The sequence below is a fragment of the Lipotes vexillifer genome, unplaced genomic scaffold (genome assembly GCF_000442215.2).
Source record: "Lipotes vexillifer unplaced genomic scaffold, Lipotes_vexillifer_v1.1 scaffold776, whole genome shotgun sequence".
Taxonomy (NCBI): Eukaryota; Metazoa; Chordata; class Mammalia; order Artiodactyla; family Lipotidae; genus Lipotes; species Lipotes vexillifer.
The window spans coordinates 1,292,429-1,317,024 of NW_006777292.1; the positions used below are offsets into that span (position 1 = coordinate 1,292,429).

At 37.2% G+C, this 24,596-nt stretch overlaps 1 protein-coding gene across 1 annotated transcript; it reads left to right on the plus strand.

Moving 5' to 3' along the window:
- The first annotated feature begins 7,492 nt into the window (after positions 1–7,492).
- FAM98A (family with sequence similarity 98 member A) lies at positions 7,493–22,708 on the plus strand. The gene is made up of 8 exons (XM_007450944.1): positions 7,493–7,613; positions 10,666–10,814; positions 12,974–13,108; positions 16,601–16,785; positions 17,813–17,893; positions 18,442–18,558; positions 20,638–20,805; positions 20,901–22,708. Exons 1-8 carry the CDS (start codon positions 7,561–7,563, stop codon positions 21,564–21,566), a joined length of 1,554 nt encoding a protein of 517 aa, XP_007451006.1. The 5' UTR covers positions 7,493–7,560; the 3' UTR covers positions 21,567–22,708.
- Positions 22,709–24,596: the final 1,888 nt, after the last annotated feature.

Sequence of the window (24,596 nt, forward strand, 5' to 3'; positions counted from 1 at the left end):
GCAGGAATGTTACCTGGGACAAAGTGTTAAGGAAGCTTTGGAAGGTAAAGAATGAGTGCCTAAAGCAGTCAGAGGCTTCCCCCAAACTGAGTCTTAAAGATTGGCAGGAAGAATCTGTCAAACAGAGAATGAGGGAAAGGGGATTTCAGGCAGAGGAAACAACTTATACACAGTATAGAAATGTAGCATGGCAAGATGTGTTAAGTGAAGAGGAGACGTTCCATATGACCAGTGAAGGAGATCAGAATGTGCCACCCCAAAATAATGAGTGTGGCATGTAGACAAAGAACGCCGCCTGCCACAGCAGCAAACAAAGGATGTAGTGACCATCAGCCCCTACAGCTGCCCCAAGTGGTACACCCTGAGGGGATTCAGGATAGAAGAGAACAGGATACTGGCTCTAGATAGTTGAGGTACATATCAAATGAGTAATTTCATCAAGCCCAGACTCTTGCATCTTCTCATACAGGGAAAAGCACTAAATTCATTAACTTGAGATGTGTGTTTTTTCTTTAATTAACAGTAATCTTTTGATGTACTGACTACCTGGTTTCTATTGCAAAAACTCCTATATACCCTGGCTCCTCCCTTTCTTCTTTAGAGCAGTCCCTCAGAGCTTTCCGAGAGGCTGTCTCCAGGGCTTAAGTCCTCAGCAAGTCCGCTGAATAAAACATGTCTCAACTTTTAGGTTGTGCAATTTTTTCAGTTGACAGGCATATAGATTATTTTGAGCTGAAGTCAGTTGAGAATCAACAGATGCAGAAAGAAGTCTTTGCAGAGCTTCCATTAAATGACTAAAAGCAGAAACTTCTAAGAAACTAGGAGTGTCATAAATCTCCACTCTGGGGGAGTTTTATGGCCATGAAGAAGAAAGAAAGTTGTGGAATGAATCTACACAAATAAACCTTACTAAAATAATGCTGATCTTCCATTACTTTCCCCATACATGTACCTTCCCACAATTTATCCCCCCTAGAAACTCAACCTCCCTTCCCTTTGTTTAGTCACTTCTTCACTATGTATCGCTCTTCACTAAAGTGGTATATGAACTCTGAAGTCTAACCATCTCTTTGGGGTTTTCACTTTATTTCTCTGAAGCACCATGAGCATTAATAATAGTAACAACAGGGACTTCCCTGGTGGTGCAGTGGTTAAGAATCCCCCTGCCAATGCAGGGCACATGGGTTCAAGCCCTGGTCCGGGAAGATCCCACATGCCGCGGAGCAACTAAGTCTGTGAGCCACAACTACTGAGCCCACGCACCTAGAGCCCATGCTGCACAACAAGAGAAGCCACCGCAATGAGAAGCCCGCGCACCGCAACCAAAAGTAGCCCCCGCTTGTCGCAACTAGAGAAAGCCCGTGTGCAGCAAGGAAGACAATGCAGCGAAAAATAAAGAAATGAATAAATTTTTAAAATGTGTATATAATAATAACAACGTCAATAAAAATTTTTGTGCCTTTTCTCCTCTTAATCTGTCTATGTCAGTTTAATTTGTAGGCCCCATTCATGAACCTAAGAGGGTAGAGGAAAAAATTTTCTTCCCCTATACCAGAATGGGCAGCGGAGGAAGAAGGAGAGCCCTATGAGAGATATAGGGTAAGAGAAGTAAGTGGTCAACATGATTAAGAAGTAAAAGAATAAAACTGAACTTCTGAAACCCTCAGGGGGGAAAGTAAATTGCTGGGTGTACATGCATATGATATATTGTGCGAGTGATAGGGTCCAGAAACCACAAAGAATGAGTAGATTCATGTCCCATCTAAAAGGGGCAGCCTTCTCAACCCAAGCCAACAGCTGCCTTGTTGGGCATGAAGGACCTGGTGCTGCCAAGTCATCTGATTTATGTTTTTAAGAAAACCCAGAAATTCAGATTTTTAGATAATATCTCCAAACTTTTAAATAATGACTCAAAATTCTTCAAGTTATTATTTAGGCCAAAACCCCACAAAACTCCTGGCCTGTTATGGATGCTAGTTTATCACTTCTGGGCTAGAGTTTAATAAACTCTTACTGCATCCAAATTAGACCAGTGTCTGTGTAATTCACTATGTGCCTAATTCATGGGTTGGCAGAACATGGCAGCTAGGCTGAAGACATTTTGGGAAAGAAGAAAAATCAAGTTTGAGCTTTTATTCTGGAAAGACCTGTTTATGTCTGTATATATCTATATCCACATCTATATGATTTATATCTATGTATATATAGATATCTATATCTTCCTCAATTTAAATATAGGCAAGATATTATTCTCAAACTTTGTGATATTTTTCAAAAATTACCAGGGCTTAGAAAGTATACTATCACAGCCAGAGGCATGATTTGAAAAAAAGCATTCTTTATTAGTGAACAGGCATACCTCATTCTGTTGTGCTTCACTTTATTGCGCTTCGCGTTTTTATAAATTGAAGGTTTGTGGCAACCCTGCCTCAAGCAAGTCTACCAGCACCATTTTTCCAACAGCATTTGCGTCTCTGTGTCACATTTTGGTAATTGCTACAATATTTCAAATTTTTCATTATTATTATATTTGTTAAGGTGATCTGTGATCAGTGATCTTTGATTGTTAATTGTTATGAGTTACCACAAACTGTGCTCATATGAGGTGGCTAACTTTATAAATGTTGTGTATGTTCTGACTGCCCCACTGACCAGCTCTTCCCTGTCTCTCTCCCTCCTCAGGTCTCCCTACTCCCTGAGACACAACTATATTTAAATTAGGCCAGTTAATAATCCTTCAGTGGCCTCTAAGTGTTCAAATGAAAGGAAGAGTCACACACCTCTCATTTTAAATCAAAAGCTAGAAATGATTAAATTTAGTGAGGAAGGCATGTCTAAAGCTGAGAGAGGCCATAAGTTAGGCCACGTGTGTCAAACAGTTAGCCAAGTTGTGAATGCAAAGGGAAAGTTCTTGAAGGAAATTAAAAGTGCTACTTCAGTGAACACACGAATGATAAGAAAGTAAGACAGCCTTATTGCTGATATGGAGAAAGTTTTAGAGATCTGGTTAGATCACACCAGCCACAACACTCCCTTAAATTAAAGCCTAATGCAGAGCAAGGCCCTAACTCTCTTCAATTCTGTGAGGAAGGGATGTAAGAAAAGTTTGAAGCGAGCAGAGGTTGGTTCATGAGTTTTAAGGAAAAAAGCCATCTCCATGATGTTACAAAGTGCAAGGTGAAGCAGGAAGTGATGATGTAGAAGCTGCAGCAAGTTATCCAGAGATCTAGGTAAGGTAATTCATGAAGGTAGCTACCATAAACAACAGATTTTCAATGTAGAGGAAACAGGCTTCTACTGGAAGAAGATGCCAGAAGACTTTTATAGCTAGGGAGAAGTCAGTGCCTGGCTTTAAGGCTTCAAAGGACAGGCTGACTCTCTTGTTAGTGATTAAGGTAGCTGGTGACTTAAAATGAAGCCAATGCTCTTTTACCATTCTAAAAGTCCTAGGGCCCTTAAGTATTTTGCTAAATCTACTTTGCCTGTGCTCTATCAATGGAATTACAAAGCCTGGATGTCAGTACATTTCTTTACAACATGGTTTACTAAATATTTTAAGCCCACTGTTGAGACTTAATGCTCAGAAAAAAAAAAAAGATTCCTTTCCAAATATTACTGCTTATTGATAACGAACTTGGTCACCCAAGAACTCTGATGGAGATGTACAATAAGATGAATGTTGTTTTCATACCTGCAAACACAATATCCATTCTGCAGCCCATAGATCAAGGAGTAATTTCAACTTTCAAGTCTTATTATTGAAGAAATACATTTTTGTAAGGCTGTAGCTGCCTTAAGTAGTAAGTCCTCTGGTGGATCTGAGCAAAGTACAGTGAAAACATCCTGAAAATGATTCACCCTTCTAGATGCCATGAAGAACATTTGTGGTTCATGGCAAGAGGTCAAAATATCAACATGAATAGGAGTTTGGAAGAAGTTGATTCCAACCCTCATGGATGACTTTTGAGGGGTTCGAGACTTCAGTGGAGGAAGTAATTGCAGATGTGGTGGAAACAGCAAGAGAACTAGAATTCGAAATGATGCCCAAAGATGTGACTGAATTGCTACAATCTCATGATAAAACTTTAACAGATGAGGAGTTGCTTCTTATGGATGAGTAAAGTGTTTTCTTGAGATGGAATCTACTTCTGGTAAAGACTGTGAAGATAGCTGAAATGACAATAAATGATTTAGAATATTACATAAACTTAGTTTATAAAGCAATGACAAGGTTTGAAACAATACACTTCAGGTTTGAAAGAAGTTCTGCCGTGGGTAAAATGCTATCAAACAGCATTACATGCTACAGAGAAATCATTTGTGAAAGGAAGATTCAGTTGATGTGGCAAACTTTTTTGTTGTCTTACTTTAAGAAATTGCCACAGGTCTCCAACCTTCAGCAATCACCACTCTGATTAGTCAGCAGCCATCAACATCAAGGTAAGACCCTCCACCAACAAAAAGATTATGACTTGCTGAATGCTCAGATGATGGTTAGCATTTTTTAGCAATAAAGTATTTTTAAATTAAGGTATAATGCTATTGCACACTTAATAGACTACAGTATGGTGTAAACATACATTTTATATGCACTGGGAAACCAAAAGATTCATGTGACTCTCTTTATTGTAATATCCACTTTATTGCCATGGTCTGGAACCAAACCTGCAACCTCTCCGACGCATGCCTATAAGAGTATTTGAGACCCTACAAGATTAATTCTACATGCTAATATTTAGGGAGGAAAAAGTACTGTTTTCACTATGCAAGCTTAAAAGGACTTTAGTAGCATACACAAACTTTAATTTCATGAGCAACATGAGCAAATCTAGGGTCTTTCTTACTTTCTCCTTGTTGGAGAGTCATTCTAAGGGCAAATTCATTAAAACTGGAAAGTGCTATATATATATATTTTTTTAATATTTATTTATTTTATTATTTATTTTGGTTGCACTGGGTCTTAGTTGCAGGCTCCTTAGTTGTGGCATGCGAACTCTTAGTTGCTGCATGCATGTGGGATCTAGTTCCCTGACCAGAGATCGAACCTGGGCCCCCTGCATTGGGAGCATGGAGTCTTAACCACTGCGCCACCAGGGAAGTCCCTATATATTTTTTCAGACTTTTAATTGAGGAAAAAATTATTTATTTTAGGTGCCCATTTAATCAACTTTGAGAAACCATTCTATGACAAATGACAAATCTTATATTCAAGTTTGTACCAACTTACTTGCCATTTAAAAAATTACCCTTCTATGAATTTTAGAAGTAACTTTCTTAAGAATCTCAGCTGCATAAAAATTTAACTACTACACAATTCAAAACTTTGCCTATAATCCTCTTTAAGGCTATGACATAAAAGATGTTCCTCTGAAAACTAAAGTCATTTTCATTTCAATTTTCTCCATTACATTTTTTTCACAAGTATAAAACGTTTTCTCTTTACTCTTTACAAGAATATTTGGAAAGGCTGGACTGTAAACTAAGATTACTCATTATTTCTAGTTGAACACCTAAACAGAAAACTCATCTCTCAAAGATAATCTGATGGACTTTAGACAACTCTAAGTGTTAGAAAGCTCTTTCTTATATTGAACTGAGGCAAAAACCAGGGTTCCTAACTCCCAGATCAGAGTTTTTTTCATATAATTCAGCTTGAATAAGGTCTTTAGATATCCAGGTTACAATACAAAAAAAAAAAAAAAAAAATTTCAAAACAAAATGCAAATGATTCCTAGTAGATCCTATAGAAATGATGGCAATATTTACTTTTAAAAGCATTGATTTCATTGCAGTAGTCCTTTATAGAATTATTTTAAATAATAAAAAAAAACTTTGTGTTGGCTACGCTCCATTTACTCTAATAATTTGCATTAGGTAGAGAAGAATAATATATTTAGGGGAGTCACCATTTGTTCACTCACAAATACTATAACTTACAATGAAAAGTGAGTCAAGAATGAAAACTCCCCCCCGCAAATTGATTTTGCACTAAGAATTACTTTTTGTTTAGCACCTTCAACAACCCTATGAGAATAATTATTCCATTTTTATTGTAAGGTAATTATACACAAGATATACCAGCATACATAAGTTGAATAAGTTGTTTATTCAACTAGCTAGATATTCCTATCTTTTCATATCCTGCTTATAAATCCTCATTTGACTAGTCAGATAAGAAGAAATACGGATTTAGAGATACCTCAGTCTCAAGAGCCAGGTCCTTATTGGCCTTACCATTTTTACAGACCATTAAGCCACTGAGCCCTTAGTGTCCTCATCTGCAAAATGGGAGTAATACTTACACAGCCTTATGGTGCTTGCATAAAATGTCGATCAAGGAAGTAATACTATGTCAAGCACACACTAGGTACATAATAAATATTAATTCCTTCCCCCCATTCCAGATGGCGCAAAATAAGGAATTTTAAAAGGTACTATTAAGGATAGGGAGCATTTATCCATTAGACACGAAAATGAGAACTACAAAATTAAATCTACTGGTATCAATGTGAAAACTCTTTAAAAAATGTCTACATAGTGCAGCATATACCAATTTATAGTTAAATATAATTTTCTAAATATGCCATCAGTTTGAAAACAATTTTTCTCATTTTTTCAATAATTTCTAAGCACATACCCAGCCAATAACTGCAAAGAAACCACAACCCGTCGTGAACCAAGTGTCACACCCTGCCAAATATTGCCAAATCAACAACGGTATAACAAAAATTTATTTACTCTGTAAACTGCGTGAACTTAAATCTATTCTATTTGAGATTGATAGGGAGTGAAAACCTCCTCTTACCTCCGTTCCCCCTTTAAAATAAGATGCTTAGTGTCTGGGAAGGGCTTAAGGTGCAAAGTAAAGAATGTAAAGGGAAGGAATGAAACAACTTAATGAGTACATTCGTGTAAAGGGAAAGTTGACTCCTCCCTAACCCTGAAATACAGATACTACAGCCACAAGGAAATACAACGGCATGTTATCGGCCATTTTCCGCATTTGGCCCGTCTACCCCTGGGCTAAAGAATTAGACCGGAGCGCACGAATTTCCCCTTTCTCCATAACCGACAGCTAAAGGTACAACATGCCAGCAGGCTGCAGACACCCACTCGGGTGACTGAGCTCCCGAGAGTCAGTTTCACAGCCAGCACCCACCCAAATGTTACGACCCTCCCCACCCACGACGATCCTACCCCGCCCGCCTCGCCCCAAGATTCGCACATGCGTACACCCAATTAGGAGAAGCATTCCCCGACTCCCCTAGTCCCCACGCCCTGCTGCCACGCAGCCAGTCCTCCTGCCCTTCTTGGGGCCGCTAGCTTCACTATTCAGTAATACGCATGTGCAAACGGTGTCTCCGGGCCACCCATTAGCCGGCCGGGGCGGGAAGGCAGGCGGAACCAAGTTTCTTGCGCACGCTCCAGACATGCGCAGTGCAGCGGCTGAGGCGCCAGCTGTCGATTTGGAAGTTCCGGGGAGGCAGCGCATGCGTGAGTTTACGAGTTACCGGCGAAGAGGGGAGCCTGACGACTCGGAAATTTGAATACCACTGTAGCATGGAGTGTGACCTCATGGAGACTGACATCTTGGAGTCGTTGGAAGATCTCGGGTAAGACTGCCTGGGCACGGGTTTTCCAAACCCCCACGCTACCGGCGCCCCGGGAACTCCTCCTCCGCCCCAGTCAGAGACACCTGCCTCTTCACGCCGCACCCCGTGGTTCCTGACTGTCGCCTCCCTGTAGCTCCGGGACCCCAATGCCACGTCCACTGCCTGCCCTGCCGGGTCGGGGCCCTCCAGCTGCTACACCCTAGGCCTCCCCTGTGCTTCCTGCAGCCGAGTTACCCGCAGCGTTTGTCAGTCATGCGTGTCATTGTCTGGGTTTTGGTTCTCGCCACCACGCTCCCCGAGCTCCTCTCCTTGCGCCTCATTCTTCTGCCCTACTCCCTCACTCTGGAGGTTGCCAAAGTTGATTCTCTGTTTTCCTACTTGTTCTCCAAACTTCCTGCTCCTGTTTTGAGCCCCTACTCCTACCCCACCCCGCTACTCTCAAAAAAATCTGCTTTGCCCAGTCATGTATGCATGTGCCCAGGCTGCTCTCAGCCACAAGTCCGTGCGCTGCATACGTTCCGCCCGCTAGCTCACTTGTGCACCTAACCTGTCACCACCTTCCTGGGAACCACTGGCAGTTTCCCTTGACTGACACTCCTTCATTGAGCCACCGTTAGCCCTTACCCTTAGGGGCATCTTCACCCACCAAGTCTCTGCGTATTTGTTGTGCATTTTGTCTCTCCTCGTGACAGTTAACTCAACCATAGTTTATCAGTATCTAGAAGCTGGAAATAGGGATTCTTATCTCACTGGGTCACCCAGATCAGTGTACTGTGTTAAAACTTGAGAACTTAGAATTTCTTGGGCTAAATGTGGTTCCAGAAAGAAACTATGATTATATATTTGCCTACAGGTACGGTATCAAAAAAAAAAAAAAAGAAAGAAAGAAAAGAAAAACAGATTTAGGTAACCATATTTATAAAGTAACAAGTCCCTTATCAAAACCTTCCTCGAGGTTCTTCCATGCCATGGAAACCTTTGGGGGAAACCTTTCTTCTTCAGGAAAGGATACCTTGGGTTCCCAAAATCTGCCCATTTAAGTAACTTGTCCTGGAACAGATTTTTATGAAAGGAAATGGTAGTGCTTATCATCTTTTTTTGTCAACATGAATTATCATTGTTCTTTTCTTAACTTGCTCTGAATTGTCATGACTATTCTGGACTTTAGGCGGCTTATTTCTTTGATGAGAGCCTAAGTAATAGTCACATTCAGCAAAATGGTGTCTTTTTGGTGGACCTCTCAGACTAAATTGCTAAATTTCACACATGAAACCATTCAGTAAACATTCTTGATGAACACTTGTTCTGTTGACAGTGTTGATCTGAGCACTTAAGGGTACAGAGTGAGGTAGAAGAGAAGTTCACACTGTGAAAATACGCTGTGAGGAGAACTGAGGAGGGCCAGGAAAAGGACAGGAAATGGGGAAGGAAAACTGAGAAAGCAAACAAGTCCTAAGCTTCCTAGAAGAAGTGACACTTAAGATTAATCTTGGAGGAGTAGAGAGAGGATGGAGGTAAACTGTATTTAAATGTACTCATTCTGCATGGATAGAGGTCCCTTAGCAATTGGTGGTGGATGCCATTTCTTCCCATTCTTTTATCCTCTGTTAACTATGTTTTTCTTCTTTTGGGTACTATAAAAGTCATTGTTACTATAATAACTCTAGTTAAATAAATCATGGAGATGGGTTGTAATGTAAACCATGGATAGTCTGAAAACTTGACTCTACATTTTAACCCATAACTGCCTAGTTTGGTGGCATTCACTCATTAAAATTTAGCCTTAATTGAATGACGTGTACTTTTCAAGGATTTACTGTGAAATATTAGAAATAAATGACCATTCATTTTTAACCTGGTACGCAGTAGGAATTCAGTAATTACTTGTAGAATATATTAATAAAGTTTAAATGTGTAACACAAGGAGAAATTTCTAGGCCTAGTTTTTTTATTTCACTGTCTAATAATATGTGGTTTTGAATCTAGATGCCAGGCTATATATAATCTCATTTTTTGTGTGAGATTTCTTCTGTCCCATTAAATATATAAACATATATTTTAGAAGGATTGACTGTTATCATTTCTCTAACATCTCTATACCTCTAAATATCGAATTATCTTAAGCATATAATGTATCATATTTAATAAGTGCTTTTATCAATATAACATTTAAAAGAAGATAAAATAACCTGAAGAATATGTATTTTAAAATTATCTTGAGAATGATAAAATCTTTAATTCTAGCTACTTTCTAGACTGAGCTACTTTCTAGATTGAGGTTCATTGTTACTATTGTCTTTTATGAATGTTTGAACATTTAATAATTTTTTAAAATTACATCTGAATCACTTACAAAGAATTGGGATTCAGTTGCACCGGTTCACCCAAACATCAACTCACCAGCAATTATTAATCTTCAATTATTAAATAATCTTCAATTATTAAATTAAATCTTTAATTTCTCTGGTACTAGTAAGTCTTACTAATCTTAACTATCATTAAATATAGAAGGAGGAAATAAATGAATAATTGGAAAGCTTTTGCTTTTAAAGAAAATCATTAAAAACCAAATCTAATTAATTTCTGGAAAAATTTCTAGAAAATATAACCTAAGTTTTATTTCTGAAATAGTAAACTATAGTATAACTAGTTATCGCTTATAATCTAGTTTTAATACTAATTCAATTAAAGCAAGAAAGTAAACCTTTGTACAATAAGAGCTCTCAGTAAATGTACAGAGGTTGACATAATTTAGTACATGTGATTCTATTCAATATTCACATATTTTGAGGGGATTAGCTTGTTTTTTCTAATGGTTTAGTTTATTTATATTTGCAAGTTTAGAGACTGGTCATTGTAATTTATCTTTGTTAAACCATTGCTTAATTATACAAATAAAAATGTAAATACATTGTATCTGTAATGTATTAGATGTGATTTTATATTCTTCTGAAGTATAATTTCTTACCAGTTACAAGGATCCATTGTTAGAAGATGTAATGTATTAGATGTGATTTTATATTCTTCTGAAGTATAATTTCTTACTCACCAGTTACAAGGGTCCATTGTTAGAAGATGGCGCTCTGTCTCAGGCAGTCTCTGCTGGAGCCAGTTCCCCTGAGTTTACCAAACTCTGTGCTTGGTTGGTGTCTGAATTAAGAGTGCTCTGTAAACTAGACGAAAATGTGCAAGCAACTAACAGTAAGTAAACATTCAGTTTTAGGTGCAAAATGTAAAAATAAAGTTTGTATTGTCAAGTGAACATTATCAGTATTACAGCTGAAATTTCAAGTTCTTTGTAAATGTAAAAAAAAATTTATAAAGAAACCAAATGCTTTTTTCTCCTCCATTGTTTTTAGAGATAAGGTGATTCTGAAGTTGAAAAACTGGAATGTAGTCATACAACTGTTAAAAATTTGTGGAAGTTGAAAAGACCCTATTACTGAGACACAGAAAAATGGAGACAAGTATATATGAACTTTTCATTCTTTGTAAAAAGTTGTGAGATCTTAAATTGGTGGCTAGAACTAGAAATTGGGGCGTTTTTCTCTGAGGACTACCAAATTCCAGTACATATAGCATGCAAAGTAAATGCATTCTAATTCTGTTATACATAGGGAGAAAGAATACTTTATTAAGAAGCTTTCCGTGTCATAGGAATGTATCACTAGATGCATCAAAACTAGATCCAGCACCATCAGATTTATGGTGTTGAGAGCTGTTTTACATTTGCCAATTTTGTTAACTGCTTTAGCACTAGTTTTGATGCTGCGAAAGAGGCAAAAGCTTGGAATCTGATACTCCACTACCTGGTTCCCTCCTATCATAGGTAAACCCATAACAGGAGATAAAGAAAAATGCCCACCTGCTATTCCACCCTTATGGAGAACTATACACATAATCCCATTTTTTCCCCCCACAGAATCCCATTTCGAAGAGCTCACTCTTGCATATTTAGTATATTTAATGTGTATACATCAGCGGCCTCCATTTCTAATTATTAAGGAGAGTATAGTGTAACAGTAGTAGCAGCAGCTTATACTTACTGAGCACTAGCCATATTCTAAGCACTTTACTAGTGTTAACTCATTTAAACCTCAGGGCAACTCTACCAGGCAGCTTTTATTACTCTTTTATACATTAAAGAAGGAAGCACAAAGGTTAAGTACATTGCCTAAGGTCACACAACCAGTAAGTGCTTCAGTCCCCAGCAGTCAAGTTTGAGAGCCAGTGTTCTTCACGCTGCCTCTTGACCTAACATTTCAGAGATTGTAGGTGCCCTTGAAAACACCTATACGGTGTTAACTGTTTATAACCAGGAGCCCTGTTGTTCAAATGAAAACATCTTATAGAATTCAATATAAAACAGGTAAAAAGTGTGGCTGTTTTAGTTGAAGTTGAGAGGGACTAGTTTGAACATAGTTGTCTCCTCCCTGGCTGCCTCTAACGGAGTTCTTTGGAACTGAAGTTCACGGAACACAGTTTGCAAAACATTGATAATACATTCTTCCCATTTTATAGGTGAGAAAATGGACTCAAATCAAGTGACTCTCAAAGTTTGTTAGTTAAATTTTACCCCTTTGTGATATTGGTTAGAGAACTATCAAAATAGTAAAGAAGAACGAGCATTGCTTTTCCTTGGTTCACCCAGTAAACGCTATACTTGACACGTTATGAGAAAACAGAAACACGAATCATGTTCGCCATCTTCAAATATAGTCTAACTGGGAATTTTAGGCACAACTGAAACAACTGGAGATTAGAACAGTAGTTAAATACTTCACTTTGTGGTTCACAGGGGAAGGAAATCAGTGAGTGTAGCAGGCCCTGGGGAAGGTTTCATCAAGGAGCAAGACCACTGGGCTTTGATGGATAGGTGAGGTTTGATAGAGGAGGAGAGAGTAGAGGGCATATCAATCACCAGGAGTCACTTAAGTGAAGACATGCAAGTAGAAATGAGACTGACCATTCCTGGGACAGTGAGGAGACTGGCCTGGCACAAATAGAGGGAATATTTGTGGAGGCTGTAGGTAACTACTATATACATGTAGTAGGAACTACTAACAATATACTGGGAAGGGCAAGCAGAGAGGCTGTGAGGAATCTTTAAAGGCAAACAGAAAAAATTAGATTGGATGAGGTAGAAATTAGGAAGCCATTAAAGGTTCTCAAACAAGGCAATAACCTAATGAAAACTGTTTAAGAAAGCAAATTGGCAGTGGTGTGAGAAAGGATGAATTAGAAGAGACAGGAACTTGTATTAGGAAAATACTATTAAAATTTTCAATTTATATATAATTACTATGCCAATGGGGAAAACAATAATTTTTATTAAATAAGATTATTTTAATTCTTAAAAGGCCCAAGTGAAGCTGAAGAATTCCAGCTTGAGGTGAGTGGGCTACTAGGGGAGATGAACTGTCCATATCTTTCACTGACATCTGGGGATGTGACCAAGCGCCTTCTCATTCAGAAGAACTGCCTCCTTTTGCTCAGTAAGTTCATGGCTACTAGAATGTAGTCATTATTTTTTATTTATGTTTTCCATGGCTAATAAATGGGTGTAAAGAAAACTTTGTTAAATTTCTAACTGAGAAGCTAATGATGGGTCCATGTGCTGGTAGCAGTGTTGTTTTGTAATTGCTACTCTTTTATGGTTTAAATTTGGTGTGGTGTTCAGCCTGCTGTGCTTCACCTAACATGAGCAAAAGTAGTGCTGGAGGGTTATGCAAGTGTGTGATCACCACACCTCAGTGTTCTAGACTAGAAACACATTTTAAAATAAACTAGGAAGATACTGTGGGAATAATGAAGATTTTTTTTAATTAATTTATTTGAGGACAGTAACCATTCTAGGTGCAGTAAATGGTAAATGTAATTATTTAAAGTATTTTGTTGAGATTTCTTTGTGGCTGGGTAATTGTTTGGGGATTTTGGTTTTGTTTGTAAATATGTCAAATTACAATGTAAGCATTTCTGGAATACTATTTGGATTGTTCCTGTACTTACTGATCATTCTGGGAAGTAAATTTTTATGAAAAATTCTCTCGTTCCATGTTTTTTAAATATACTAACTAATATTTCTCTCTTTACCCTGAGAAACAATAAGTAGACTCAAAAATTTTATTGCCTTATATAAACTCTCCAATAAACACTACCAGTAGTCTTAAACTCAGAATTTTTGTAGCATTCTGAGACACGCTTAGAGTAAACTTTGGTTAACTGATACAACTGAACTTTGGCTTCTGAAAAATGATGCAACTCCAATTTTGAAGGTTCAGTCAAAAAAAAAAAGTGTGTTCACAGCCATAATACTTAGGAACTAAGGTATTCCAAAATCACTTTCTTATTTTCCCCTTCGTCAAGTGATTGTTACTGGGTGGGTATGGGGGCAGGGGATAGACACAAAACGTTAGTTATTGCTTTAGATATTGATATTGCTGCATATAGTTCTTATGCATGCATTCATTATCCTTCAAATTGTATAATTTCAATAACTGGCTCAGCCACAGTATACTCACTGAATCTTCCTTTGTAGCACTGCTTTTCCTTTCCAATACCTGATATTTGGCACTTAGAATATGTTATCTTACATAGGAAGACAACAGCTGTGTGGAAAGCTCAGTAATGACCCTGAATACGTAATTCTTCCAAAGAGCTCAGAGTTTGGTCTTTTTGGTACTGATACTTATAAAAACCACTTGGAATATAAATATTATAAAAATGCCTTTAACTCTTTCCTGTTTCTTAAGCGAGTGTCCTGAACGTTATTATTTTGGACTCAGGGTCATAATTATATTTTAATGTGCTATCATCCCTCAAAAGCTTTTCAAGAATACACTGTTTGCTCCTCAACTACATGACTAAATCAACAAAAGGTTACTCTGCTCTTCGAATTCTTTGTACATACATACACACTGCTCCCTTCCTCCTCTTTATCTTTGCTTCTGCTCTTTCCCCTTTTGAAAATATTCCCTAGTTTGTATTCTCTCTCATGCTAGTATGCATTTATGTACATATACTCATTCTCTTTTCGCGCTGTATAAATATTTCTCATCTTTCCAAGCATCAGTTGTCACATCTCGATGCTATAATTTTACTTGCTTCTTCCAAGCATCCTTACCTTACTGATTTGAATCTTTTAATACATTGCATTCTGAGGGCGAAAATAAACCAACCTCATTAGAATTGTTAGTAAAATAGAATAGTCTATTCTCTAATAGTCTGTAGTGTCTGAAAAACTCTCATGTATCAGGTGCAGAACTGTTGTGGCTGTTCATTGGCCTTTGCGGTTGTTAGGATATTTCCCTTAGGTATAATTAGTCAGATGTCTTTGATGCATATATTCTTTATTCCTAACTAGATTGTCTGTAGAGATCTTTTTTGTTTGTTATGTATAATACCTATAGTGCCTTTACTGGTACTTTGAACACATCAGTTACAGTTAATGTTTTTCAATGGTAATTGTGTTGGTAAACTAATTTTGTGAATGCCTGAGTTATGTTGTCCCAAATTTAGAGACCAATTTATTAAATCATATAATATATGATTTTCTAGAGCAAGGGTTGGCAAACTTTTTCTTAAATGGCCAGGTAGTAAATATTTTCAGCTTCGTGGGCCATAAGGTCTCTGTCACAGCTACTTAACCCTGCTGTTGTAGCATGTAAGCGGCCATAGATGATATGTAAATGAATTAGTGTGGCAGTGTTCCAATAAAACCTTATTTGCAAAAAGTTGATTATTTTCATGACATTGGGGTTTTACTGTTTAGATCTTTTAACTCATACAGTTTGCTATATGGAACATGTTAAGATTTTATCAAACCCATTTAGAAGACCTTTCCAGAAACTTAGCTGTGTTTATTCTAGAAAAGGACTTGGCAGCTTTTCAGAAATGATCTGCCAAAATTATGACCCCTGTACTTCTCACATTATACCTTGGGTGTAGGAAATGAGATATTCAAGCTGATCATTCTTTTATACTTATAATAGGGCCTAAGAGCCCAGAAAATGTCTTTTTCCAAAACTATCTTCCTAACATTGTCAGAAGGTTCTCACTTTGTCACATAACCTGAAATCCTGAGATCCAAATGATTATTAAACATCTTTTATAACAAGTTAAATATCCTTGGGAAGGTTAAAGTAATAAGATTGAATATTTATACCTTCAACTGAATTACCTGAAGCAGATTGCAGCCCTCATAATACCTGCCTGAAATCAACACACAAGGGGGATGATATTGATACAAAAGGACTCTGTCCAGAAATGATTAGAAAGTTTGGGGTTTGTTTTTTTTTTCCCCCCCAGGGGAGGGGGTGAGAATGAGGAACATAGGAGGAAAGGGAATATTGAGAAGAATATAGATGGAAGAGGGTTTTCTGTGAACAGCTGGAGGGTGACCTTAGGCTACTGGAGACCATGAAAAAGGAATGTTTGGAAATTTAGTCCTTTCCCCCTTCTCTTGTAAGTGAAGCTTTGACTACTAAAAAATGTTCTTTCACTCTGGTCTTAAACAGACTACCTGAATTTTGGAAGGTAAGAGGGCAGGATAGTTGCATCACTGGTGTGTATCAGTTGTGAGAAGTAAAAAAATAATAATAATAATAACTTTTTAACTGTTGCTAAAAATTGGCCGCCTGCCACCTTTTGCAAATTTGTTAACAGATGCCAGCCCCTGTTCTGGAGGTTCCTTAATAGTGAAATGCAAGAATCCACATTTTAAGATGTGATCTACCTTGATCCTTTGATTTCAAAGAATTGCTTGCTTTTAAATCAGGCTTTAAACATATATTGGTTAAGTACTGAATTACAGAACCAGTTTATATGTTATGTCATTTGAAGGTAAAAATGGTTTTCCTTTCTTGTTTTTATCCATTCTTGCAGCTTTAAAAGTTACATATCATTAGGTCTATAGAGTTGTGACTCCAGACTTATGACTATTAATTGTAGCTGTATCTCATTTTGAAATCTTATTTTGTTTACTTCAGCATACCTCATCTCAGAACTAGAAGCTGCCAGAATGCTCTGTGTGAATACTCTTCCAAAAAAAGCTCAAGAAGGAGGCGGTAGTGAGGTCTTTCAAGAGTTGAAAGGCATATGTATTGCTCTAGGAATGTCCAAACCTCCAGCCAATATAACTATGTTCCAATTCTTCAGCGGGATTGAAAAAAAAGTAAGACCTTTAGTACCAGATTGTAGTGTATTAAAGGCATAGTCCTACAGTTGTTTGAAATGAAGCAAGTTAATTTCTCTTAATGGGAACCTAATGTGCATATTATTAAGTGATTGTTACTAAATAAGTTTTGGGTTTTAAGTCCTAGATACCTTCAAGAGAAATTGGTATTTTACTGTCTTTTTTTAACGTATTAGCATGTTTCTTTTTCAAAAAGGAAACTTTGCACTTTGATTTATAAACTGAAATAAACTAGAAATAATGTAAAAAGAATTAGGACTTGCATCCATTTAAAAATTATTTTATCATTGAACTTTGATGCAATTAATTTTAAGGTCCTTATCATTAAATGTTACCACCATTCTCCCCATTGACTGGACAGAAAAGGATGTAAATATTTTGGGATTTTAATCCAGTCACTTCGAGTCTTACATGTTTCAGCTGGCAAACTAGATATGTTGACTGCTAATATAATCTAGTATGTAAAAATAAGTCAGAATTATTTTATACCACATGTTATCAACAGTTAAGAGTTTTTATATAATTGATTAGGAACAAGCAATTTTAATTAAAAATTAGTGAACAGAAGAGAATGATATTTGTTATAGTGGAGTTATTCTCTATATGCATATCTGCTGGACTCTAAGAATTGGTACATTTGCATTGTGGGGTAGATGGATGCCATGATGCACAAATTTGGCTGAACTCTACAGCGGAGCAGCAGTGTATCCATAGTCCATATTTTTCTGTGTGTTCATTCATTCATTCAGCAAATACACATTGAATGCCCACTGTTGTCAGGCACTGTTCTAGGTGCAGTGAAGGACTCATGCTTCCATAGACACGTGAGGAGTGGGTCAAGTGAGTGTCTTTATTGTGTGGGTCTTGTACATTTCAAAACATCCTCCACCTTTGCCTCTGTCAGGAATCTTCTTTTGATGGCAAGATATGATGGGAATTGGGAAGATGAGGAGGATGTGTTTTACTTTTAGATTTGTTTATTCATTCATTTATGTTTTTGTGTCAGTTAAAGGAAACATTAGCAAAAGTTCCACCTAATCATGTGGGAAAGCCTTTATTGAAGAAGCCAATGGGACCGGCCCACTGGGTGAGTAGTAATCATCCTGAGTAAGCTTTGTAAGGAGCCATCTACCTATCTCAGGATATTTATGTTTGTGTTTTTGAAGTTGTATTTTCTAATATGTAGTTTCCTAGGTGGACATCCTTAGAATCATTTTTGTTAATCTTAAGATTTATCCAAAATAATTTTATTTATGTAAGATTAGAAGCACTTCTTTCATAATTTGTAAATATTTCACACAGCTGATTAAATTGAAGTTCAGTATGATGCATGTTTCTAATTGCCAAATGGGTTGCCTTCAAGCCAAAAATTTCACTGGGCTGAGCTTCACACAGTGAATTATAGGAAAACTAAATGAGAATTTTGTACTTTACATATTCTTTATTATGTTTTGAGACAGCCTATCATTTCATTAGTTTATTATAACTTCTTATTCTATTTATTAAATAACCTAATTCATTTTGTGCTGAGTGCTGGGGATTCAGTTGTGAATAAAACAGATACAGTTTCTGCCCTTTTGGAATAGGGGGTCAAGAAGATTTAAATTCTAACTGGTCTTTTTAATTTTGTTTCAGGAAAAGATAGAAGCAATTAACCAAGCCGTAGCCAATGAATATGAAGTTCGGAGAAAGCTGCTAATAAAACGTTTGGATGTCACTGTCCAGTCTTTTGGCTGGTCTGACAGAGCTAAGGTACACATATCACTTAAAAGAGCAAAGTATTTATAGAAATGATCCTTAAACATTCCTAGCCCAGTTTAGATACAGTGGAGACTATAAGAGAAATACATAGGAGACACACATAGGAGTTTTTCTTTAGTGAGTTACTGAGTAGCAATTCTTTGAGCCATTCAGCAATAATAAAAACATTTATTTTTCAATTTTTTAAATATTTTCCAACAAAGCTATATGTTATAAGCCCTACTGGGAGTTCCCATTTGTGAGAGAAAAGGAGAGTATTGAAAATTACTAAAAATAATAAATTTTACAATTATTTGTTTACTGTACTTTAAGCTAGCAATTTAACTTGCTAATTAAATAAATTAATTAAATTAGAAATACTGGTTTTGGAGGACCAAATATTATGATCCATTTATAGGGAATTGGAGAATCTGGTAAGACTTTGTTTTATTTCAGCTTCAATAAGATAATCCATTGTCTCGGTCATTCAACAGGTATTTATTAAATATCTACTATTTTATCAGTAAGTGTTAATTAATTGGCGCAGTTGATTAATTTGACCTTCTTAGAACCCTGAAATGGAACTAATTCTTGAATTTATGTGGAGGTTGGTCCAAATATGTTAGTATTTGATGTTCCCTTAATAGTGCATTCATTTTTAAAAGTAGATTTTTCTCTGAATTTTAATTGACTAAGAAAATGTTTTTCTTTAGTTCTCCAATTATCTTCCTAATACATTAGTTTCACCTAAAATCTTTAAACCATAGCATAATCCTATTTAGCTGCTAAATTGATAGGGTAGATATTTATTGAGTTAACAGTATCTTAGTGTTAGAGATCAGTCTTAACTCCCCTCATTTTGCAACTAAAAACATGGAGAGCCAGGTACATGGAAGGTTTTGCCTAAGATCTCACAGTGAGTCAGTAGTAACATGAGGAATAAACTGTTCTCTTCTGGGACTGTTGAGGAAATACCAGTACTTTCTTAAAGTTGTCTTTGATAAAAACAATCATTTTACTCTCGGCATAATACATACTACTTCAAAAACAAAACCCTGCAACTCTCAGCTAGAAAAGCATGTAATGATTGATGGGTGTGCATTGACCCAAGGCATTAACACTACAGTTCTGGGGTTTTATTTGTTTGTTTGTTTGTTTTTTAATAAATTTATTTATTTATTTGTTTTTGGCTGTGTTGGGTCTTTGTTGCTGCGCGCGGGCTTTTCTCTAGTTGCGGCAAGCGGGGGCTACTCTTCCTTTCAGTGCAGGGGCTTCTCATTGTGGTGGCTTCTCTTGTTGCAGAGCGTGGTCTGTAGGCACGCGGTCTCAGGAGTTGTGGCTCGCGGGCTCTAGAGCGCAGGCTCAGTAGTTGTGGCGCACGGGCTTAGTTGCTCCGTGGCATGTGGGATCTTCCCAGACCAGGGCTCGAGCCCGCCCTGCCTGCATTAGCAGGCAGATTCTTAACCACTGCACCACCAGGAAAGCCCTAACTTGCTCTTTATATCCTTTGCTCATTCATCTTTTGTGGTCTTATGTTACACATGCATTAAATGTACTTCTACTAAATGGTTAAAGTAGACTCTTTTTCTTAATTATTATTTATAATAGAGGAAAGTATTACATGGGGGGATCACTTTTGCAAGAAATACGTATGATGTTAACATAATTAGTTCAAATTAGTCACGGGTAACTTTTTTTTTAATCTCATAGTAAGCAGATGAGAAAATTAAAGCAAAATTGTTGAAATGGGTTTCCATTCTTATATTTAAATAGATAAAATGAAGGTGTTTGATCTGAGACCAATGGCATGGGGAACCTTTTTGTCCCACAGTCCTTTTAAAAGGGAAGCCCTTTTACCCCCATATCCCCCTCCCCGCATCATTCCTTGGGGATACGGGGGTAAAGGGGCTTTATCTAAGCTGTACTCTTAAGTTAGTTCTTCACTAGATAGGAGCAATGGTGAGTATGTAACTTCTGTCATCTGGAGCCTAGTAAATATTGTCATCAGACGTTTTGGAAATCTTATTTAATATCAATGTTTCTATGTCATCTTGAAAATTGACATTTGTCTTTGAACACTTTCTTTCACAGAGTCAGACAGAAAAATTAGCGAAGGTTTACCAGCCAAAACGCTCAGTCTTATCTCCTAAAAGTACTATTTCTGTTGCCCACCTTTTGGCCGCAAGACAAGACTTGTCAAAGATTTTAAGGACAAGCAGTGGCTCTATAAGAGAAAAGACTGCCTGTGCCATCAATAAGGTGATGAGAGTACCTTTAATTTTCTTTCAAATACATTTATTTCTGTTTATAAAATAAAGTAATTCAAAATTTTAAATGTCTTTCTTATCCCATAGGTGTTGATGGGCAGGGTTCCTGACAGAGGAGGTAGGCCCAATGAAATTGAACCTCCACCCCCGGAGATGCCACCATGGCAGAAAAGGCAGGATGGCACCCAGCAGCCAGCAGGAGGCCGCGGAGCAGGGAGAGGTGGTTATGAACATGCCTCATATGGAGGGCGAGGAGGTCACGAACAAGGAGGGGGGAGGGGCGGACGTGGTGGCTACGACCATGGTGGCCGAGGGGGAGGAAGAGGAAATAAGCATCAAGGAGGCTGGACAGATGGAGGGAGTGGAGGGGGCGGTGGCTACCAAGATGGTAGTTACCGAGATTCCAGTTTCCAGCCGGGTGGCTATCACGGTGGCCACAGTGGTGGCTACCAGGGTGGTGGTTATGGTGGCTTCCAAACATCTACATATACAGGAAGTGCATACCAGGGTGGTGGATATCAGCAGGACAGTAGATACCAAGATGGAGGGCATCATGGTGATCGAGGCAGTGGTCGCGGAGGGAGAGGTGGTCGCGGAGGCCGAGGTGGTGGACGTGCAGGCCAGGGAGGAGGTTGGGGAGGAAGAGGGAGCCAGAATTATCACCAGGGGGGACAGTTTGAACAGCACTTCCAGCATGGAGGTTATCAGTATAATCATTCTGGATTTGGACAGGGCAGACATTATACTAGTTGAGGCTACAGAACCTTACATTTTGCTAGAGCTCAAGTAATAGAAACTTAGTTTCAGAATCCTGAATCCAGCATTGTTTTTGAGTTAATGTGAGACCACAGGTGACAGGCAGATTCCTGCTTGGCATAAGCATTTGTAGGTCTTCATACAATACTGTTCGTTTTGGGTTTTGTTTTTTTTTAATGGACTTACATAATGCTGTTTATTTGAGAAACACATACAGTATCTCTCCTTTGTATGAAGAATTTCTTAAAAGGTAATTAAAATTGCCTTTACTTGACCAGTAGACTAATTCCACAGTCAGAACATGCATATTTTTCTGAACAAAATTACTTGAGTAAGTAGTTTTCATGTTTTCAATATGCAGTTTTGAAAAATGAGGATTCTCCTAGATTTTTTTAGATTTACAACTAGGAAACCTTCCTCATATTAACAATCCATTTATATGTATTTTCCTTAAAGTATTCTAATGCCTATTTTCCAAGCACAGTTCTGCCCTGATTGGCTTTTTATTCTGAGAGGTTATGCAACATTTGCTTCATGATAGAACTTCGAGGTCAGTTCCTATTAAATGAGCTCTTCTGCAGATAGCACATTCAGTAGCCTTATCCTTTTGATGGAATACTGTACCATATGCTCAACTCTGAAAATCTTGAACACGGCCAAAATCCGTAAAGATTATAAAAGCAAACTAAGTTGTGAACTTATAGTACACGTAGGCATTTAGTTAAGTATAGCAATTCAAACTGACCTGCATCCATTTCAAAACAAGTTCCTCCTTCAACCTTATTTTTACTTGAAATCTGCTAGAAGAAACAGCAAACTGAAATTTGTTTTATGCACGAGTTAATACCACTGGCTCAGCAAATACAAGTTAGTTTGCTTTGGGCAGGAGACTTTTTTTGTAATGGAAAAAATGCACTACCAAGTAAGAGGACAGATTTTTGCTTAGAGCAGGAGGCCCTTTATTATTGCTGCAGAAAACAAAAGCCTGGCTGCGTTGATATTTGACACTCACCTTTACTGAAATCTACATGACGCTTCTTGCTGGGTTTTTGTACACGTAAATATTGTCAAGCTGTGAAAGAAAGTGGCTGGAGGTGTGCTTTGTGTGAAAGGTGAGCAATAAAATATTTGTATGTTCTCTCTTTGGTTTGAGTTTTATTTTAGCCACTTTTTTAAACTGAACTCTTCAGGACGCTTGCTTCAAGCTTCTGAACTAAGGCCTTTGTTCCCCAAAGATTCTCAAGTGTTTCCTTGAAACATAATTTGTAGTGAAAGATAACCCTTACTCTAGAACCTTAAGTAAGTTGAAAAATAGCTATTTCCAAATTTACCTTTTATTATAACTTTATAGCTGGAAAACTTCACTACTTATCCGTGGCCCCTAGGTGTAGCTGTTGCTGCACAGTTGTGTTAGGCAAAGATCCATTAATGGCCCTGATCTTTTAGGGGGCTTTTTTATTTGTTTCTCCATTCTTCCTAAGAATGAGCGACATTTTGAATGAAGTGAATTGAAAATATAAATATATGTTTGTAAAAAGAAATGGTATTTCCTTTTCCTACTAAATTGGGCTTTTTAGAGTAAAGAATCAACTCATAGCTTACCATTAAAAATAATTCTGTTTGCTGTTGAGATAAGCATTCTTTTGATTGCTGAAAAAAAGCCTTGATCATTTTGTTAATTTTACCTGTTTATTAGATTTTTTGATTGGCATTTACCATTCTAAAATGTTCACACTTGAAGACAATTTAACATACTTTTACTTATCATTAAAGATTTTAAGTTCTGTCTTGAAAGTTAAATATTCGTCTCTTTGCTTTATGCTGTTAAATGTGTTTAGTATGTATAGGAGTTTTCTGTTAGAAATAAAATTGTCAAGGTTTCATATCTTAAAATGATATCTTAGAATGTTTTAACACATACCTTAGCATTTGCTTTAATCTGTTTTCTAGCCTCAGACTCCACAATATACTTAATGAATATGTTTCATTCTTTTGACACATATAATTTTGATTTATTTTTATGGTTAGTGAATTACTTTTCATATGTGATTTTCATGTGATTACTTTTCATACATGAGCATGTATAAGAAAACAAATATACATTTCTTCACAATGCACTTTATTTTCTGCTTCAAATGAGAACTTTTTTTTTCACATTATAAACCCGTAAAAGAATTGTCTTTTAGTTTCTTCTCTTTGACATATATTAAGTTCTCTAGAAAGAGGATATTTCAAGTCACCGGTTAGTTTTGTTGTACTAAAATAAACTTCTTAGGTTTGTATAGAGTGTTGATTTTCTACACATTCATAACTTTACTTGTGGAAAATAATGACTTACTGGCATAGGGAATGTGGGAATTTCTTGGAGAAACAAGAAACAAAATTTTTAGGAGGGAATTTTTGACATATGGACTCTTAAAATATTATTTCTTAAACAGATAGACTGAGACAGTACCTTTCGTTAGTGCTTTGTTTCCTCCTCTCTCAGTAACTAGAACAGGATGTCAACAGTCTCTATGAAAATTATCAGAGGTATGCCACTATCATTTTCATTTCTTGTTCTGGATCCAAGCTGAGCTAGTGTCTGTTGGGGCTCCAGACAGGCCACCCCCAAAATACACCACAATGGCATACTATTTTTGAATTAAAGTTGCTTAAGAAATGGCCGATGCAAGAGGGACACTCTGACCCTCCTTTCTTCCTCACTGAAAGCAAGAAATAAGTCTCTCATGTGAAAGGTACACTCCCTGCACCTGGAGATAGAAGGACACCCTTATTGCTGGAGATAGGGAATTCGGGTTGAGAAGCCTGTATAAACAAACCTTGTAACTTCTTTAATTTACTACCCCAAGCCCAAACTCTAAATTATTAGAGTTTTCACTAATTAAGTGCCCAAATCCTAAGTTTCTTTATCCTGTTAATTCCTCACAATTTTCTTTTATTTTGTCTAAAAAGTATAAAAGCTGCCTACTTTGGCTAGGTTCCATTTCTGTGAAACTTCAGTGTGTACAAATTAAAATCTTAATT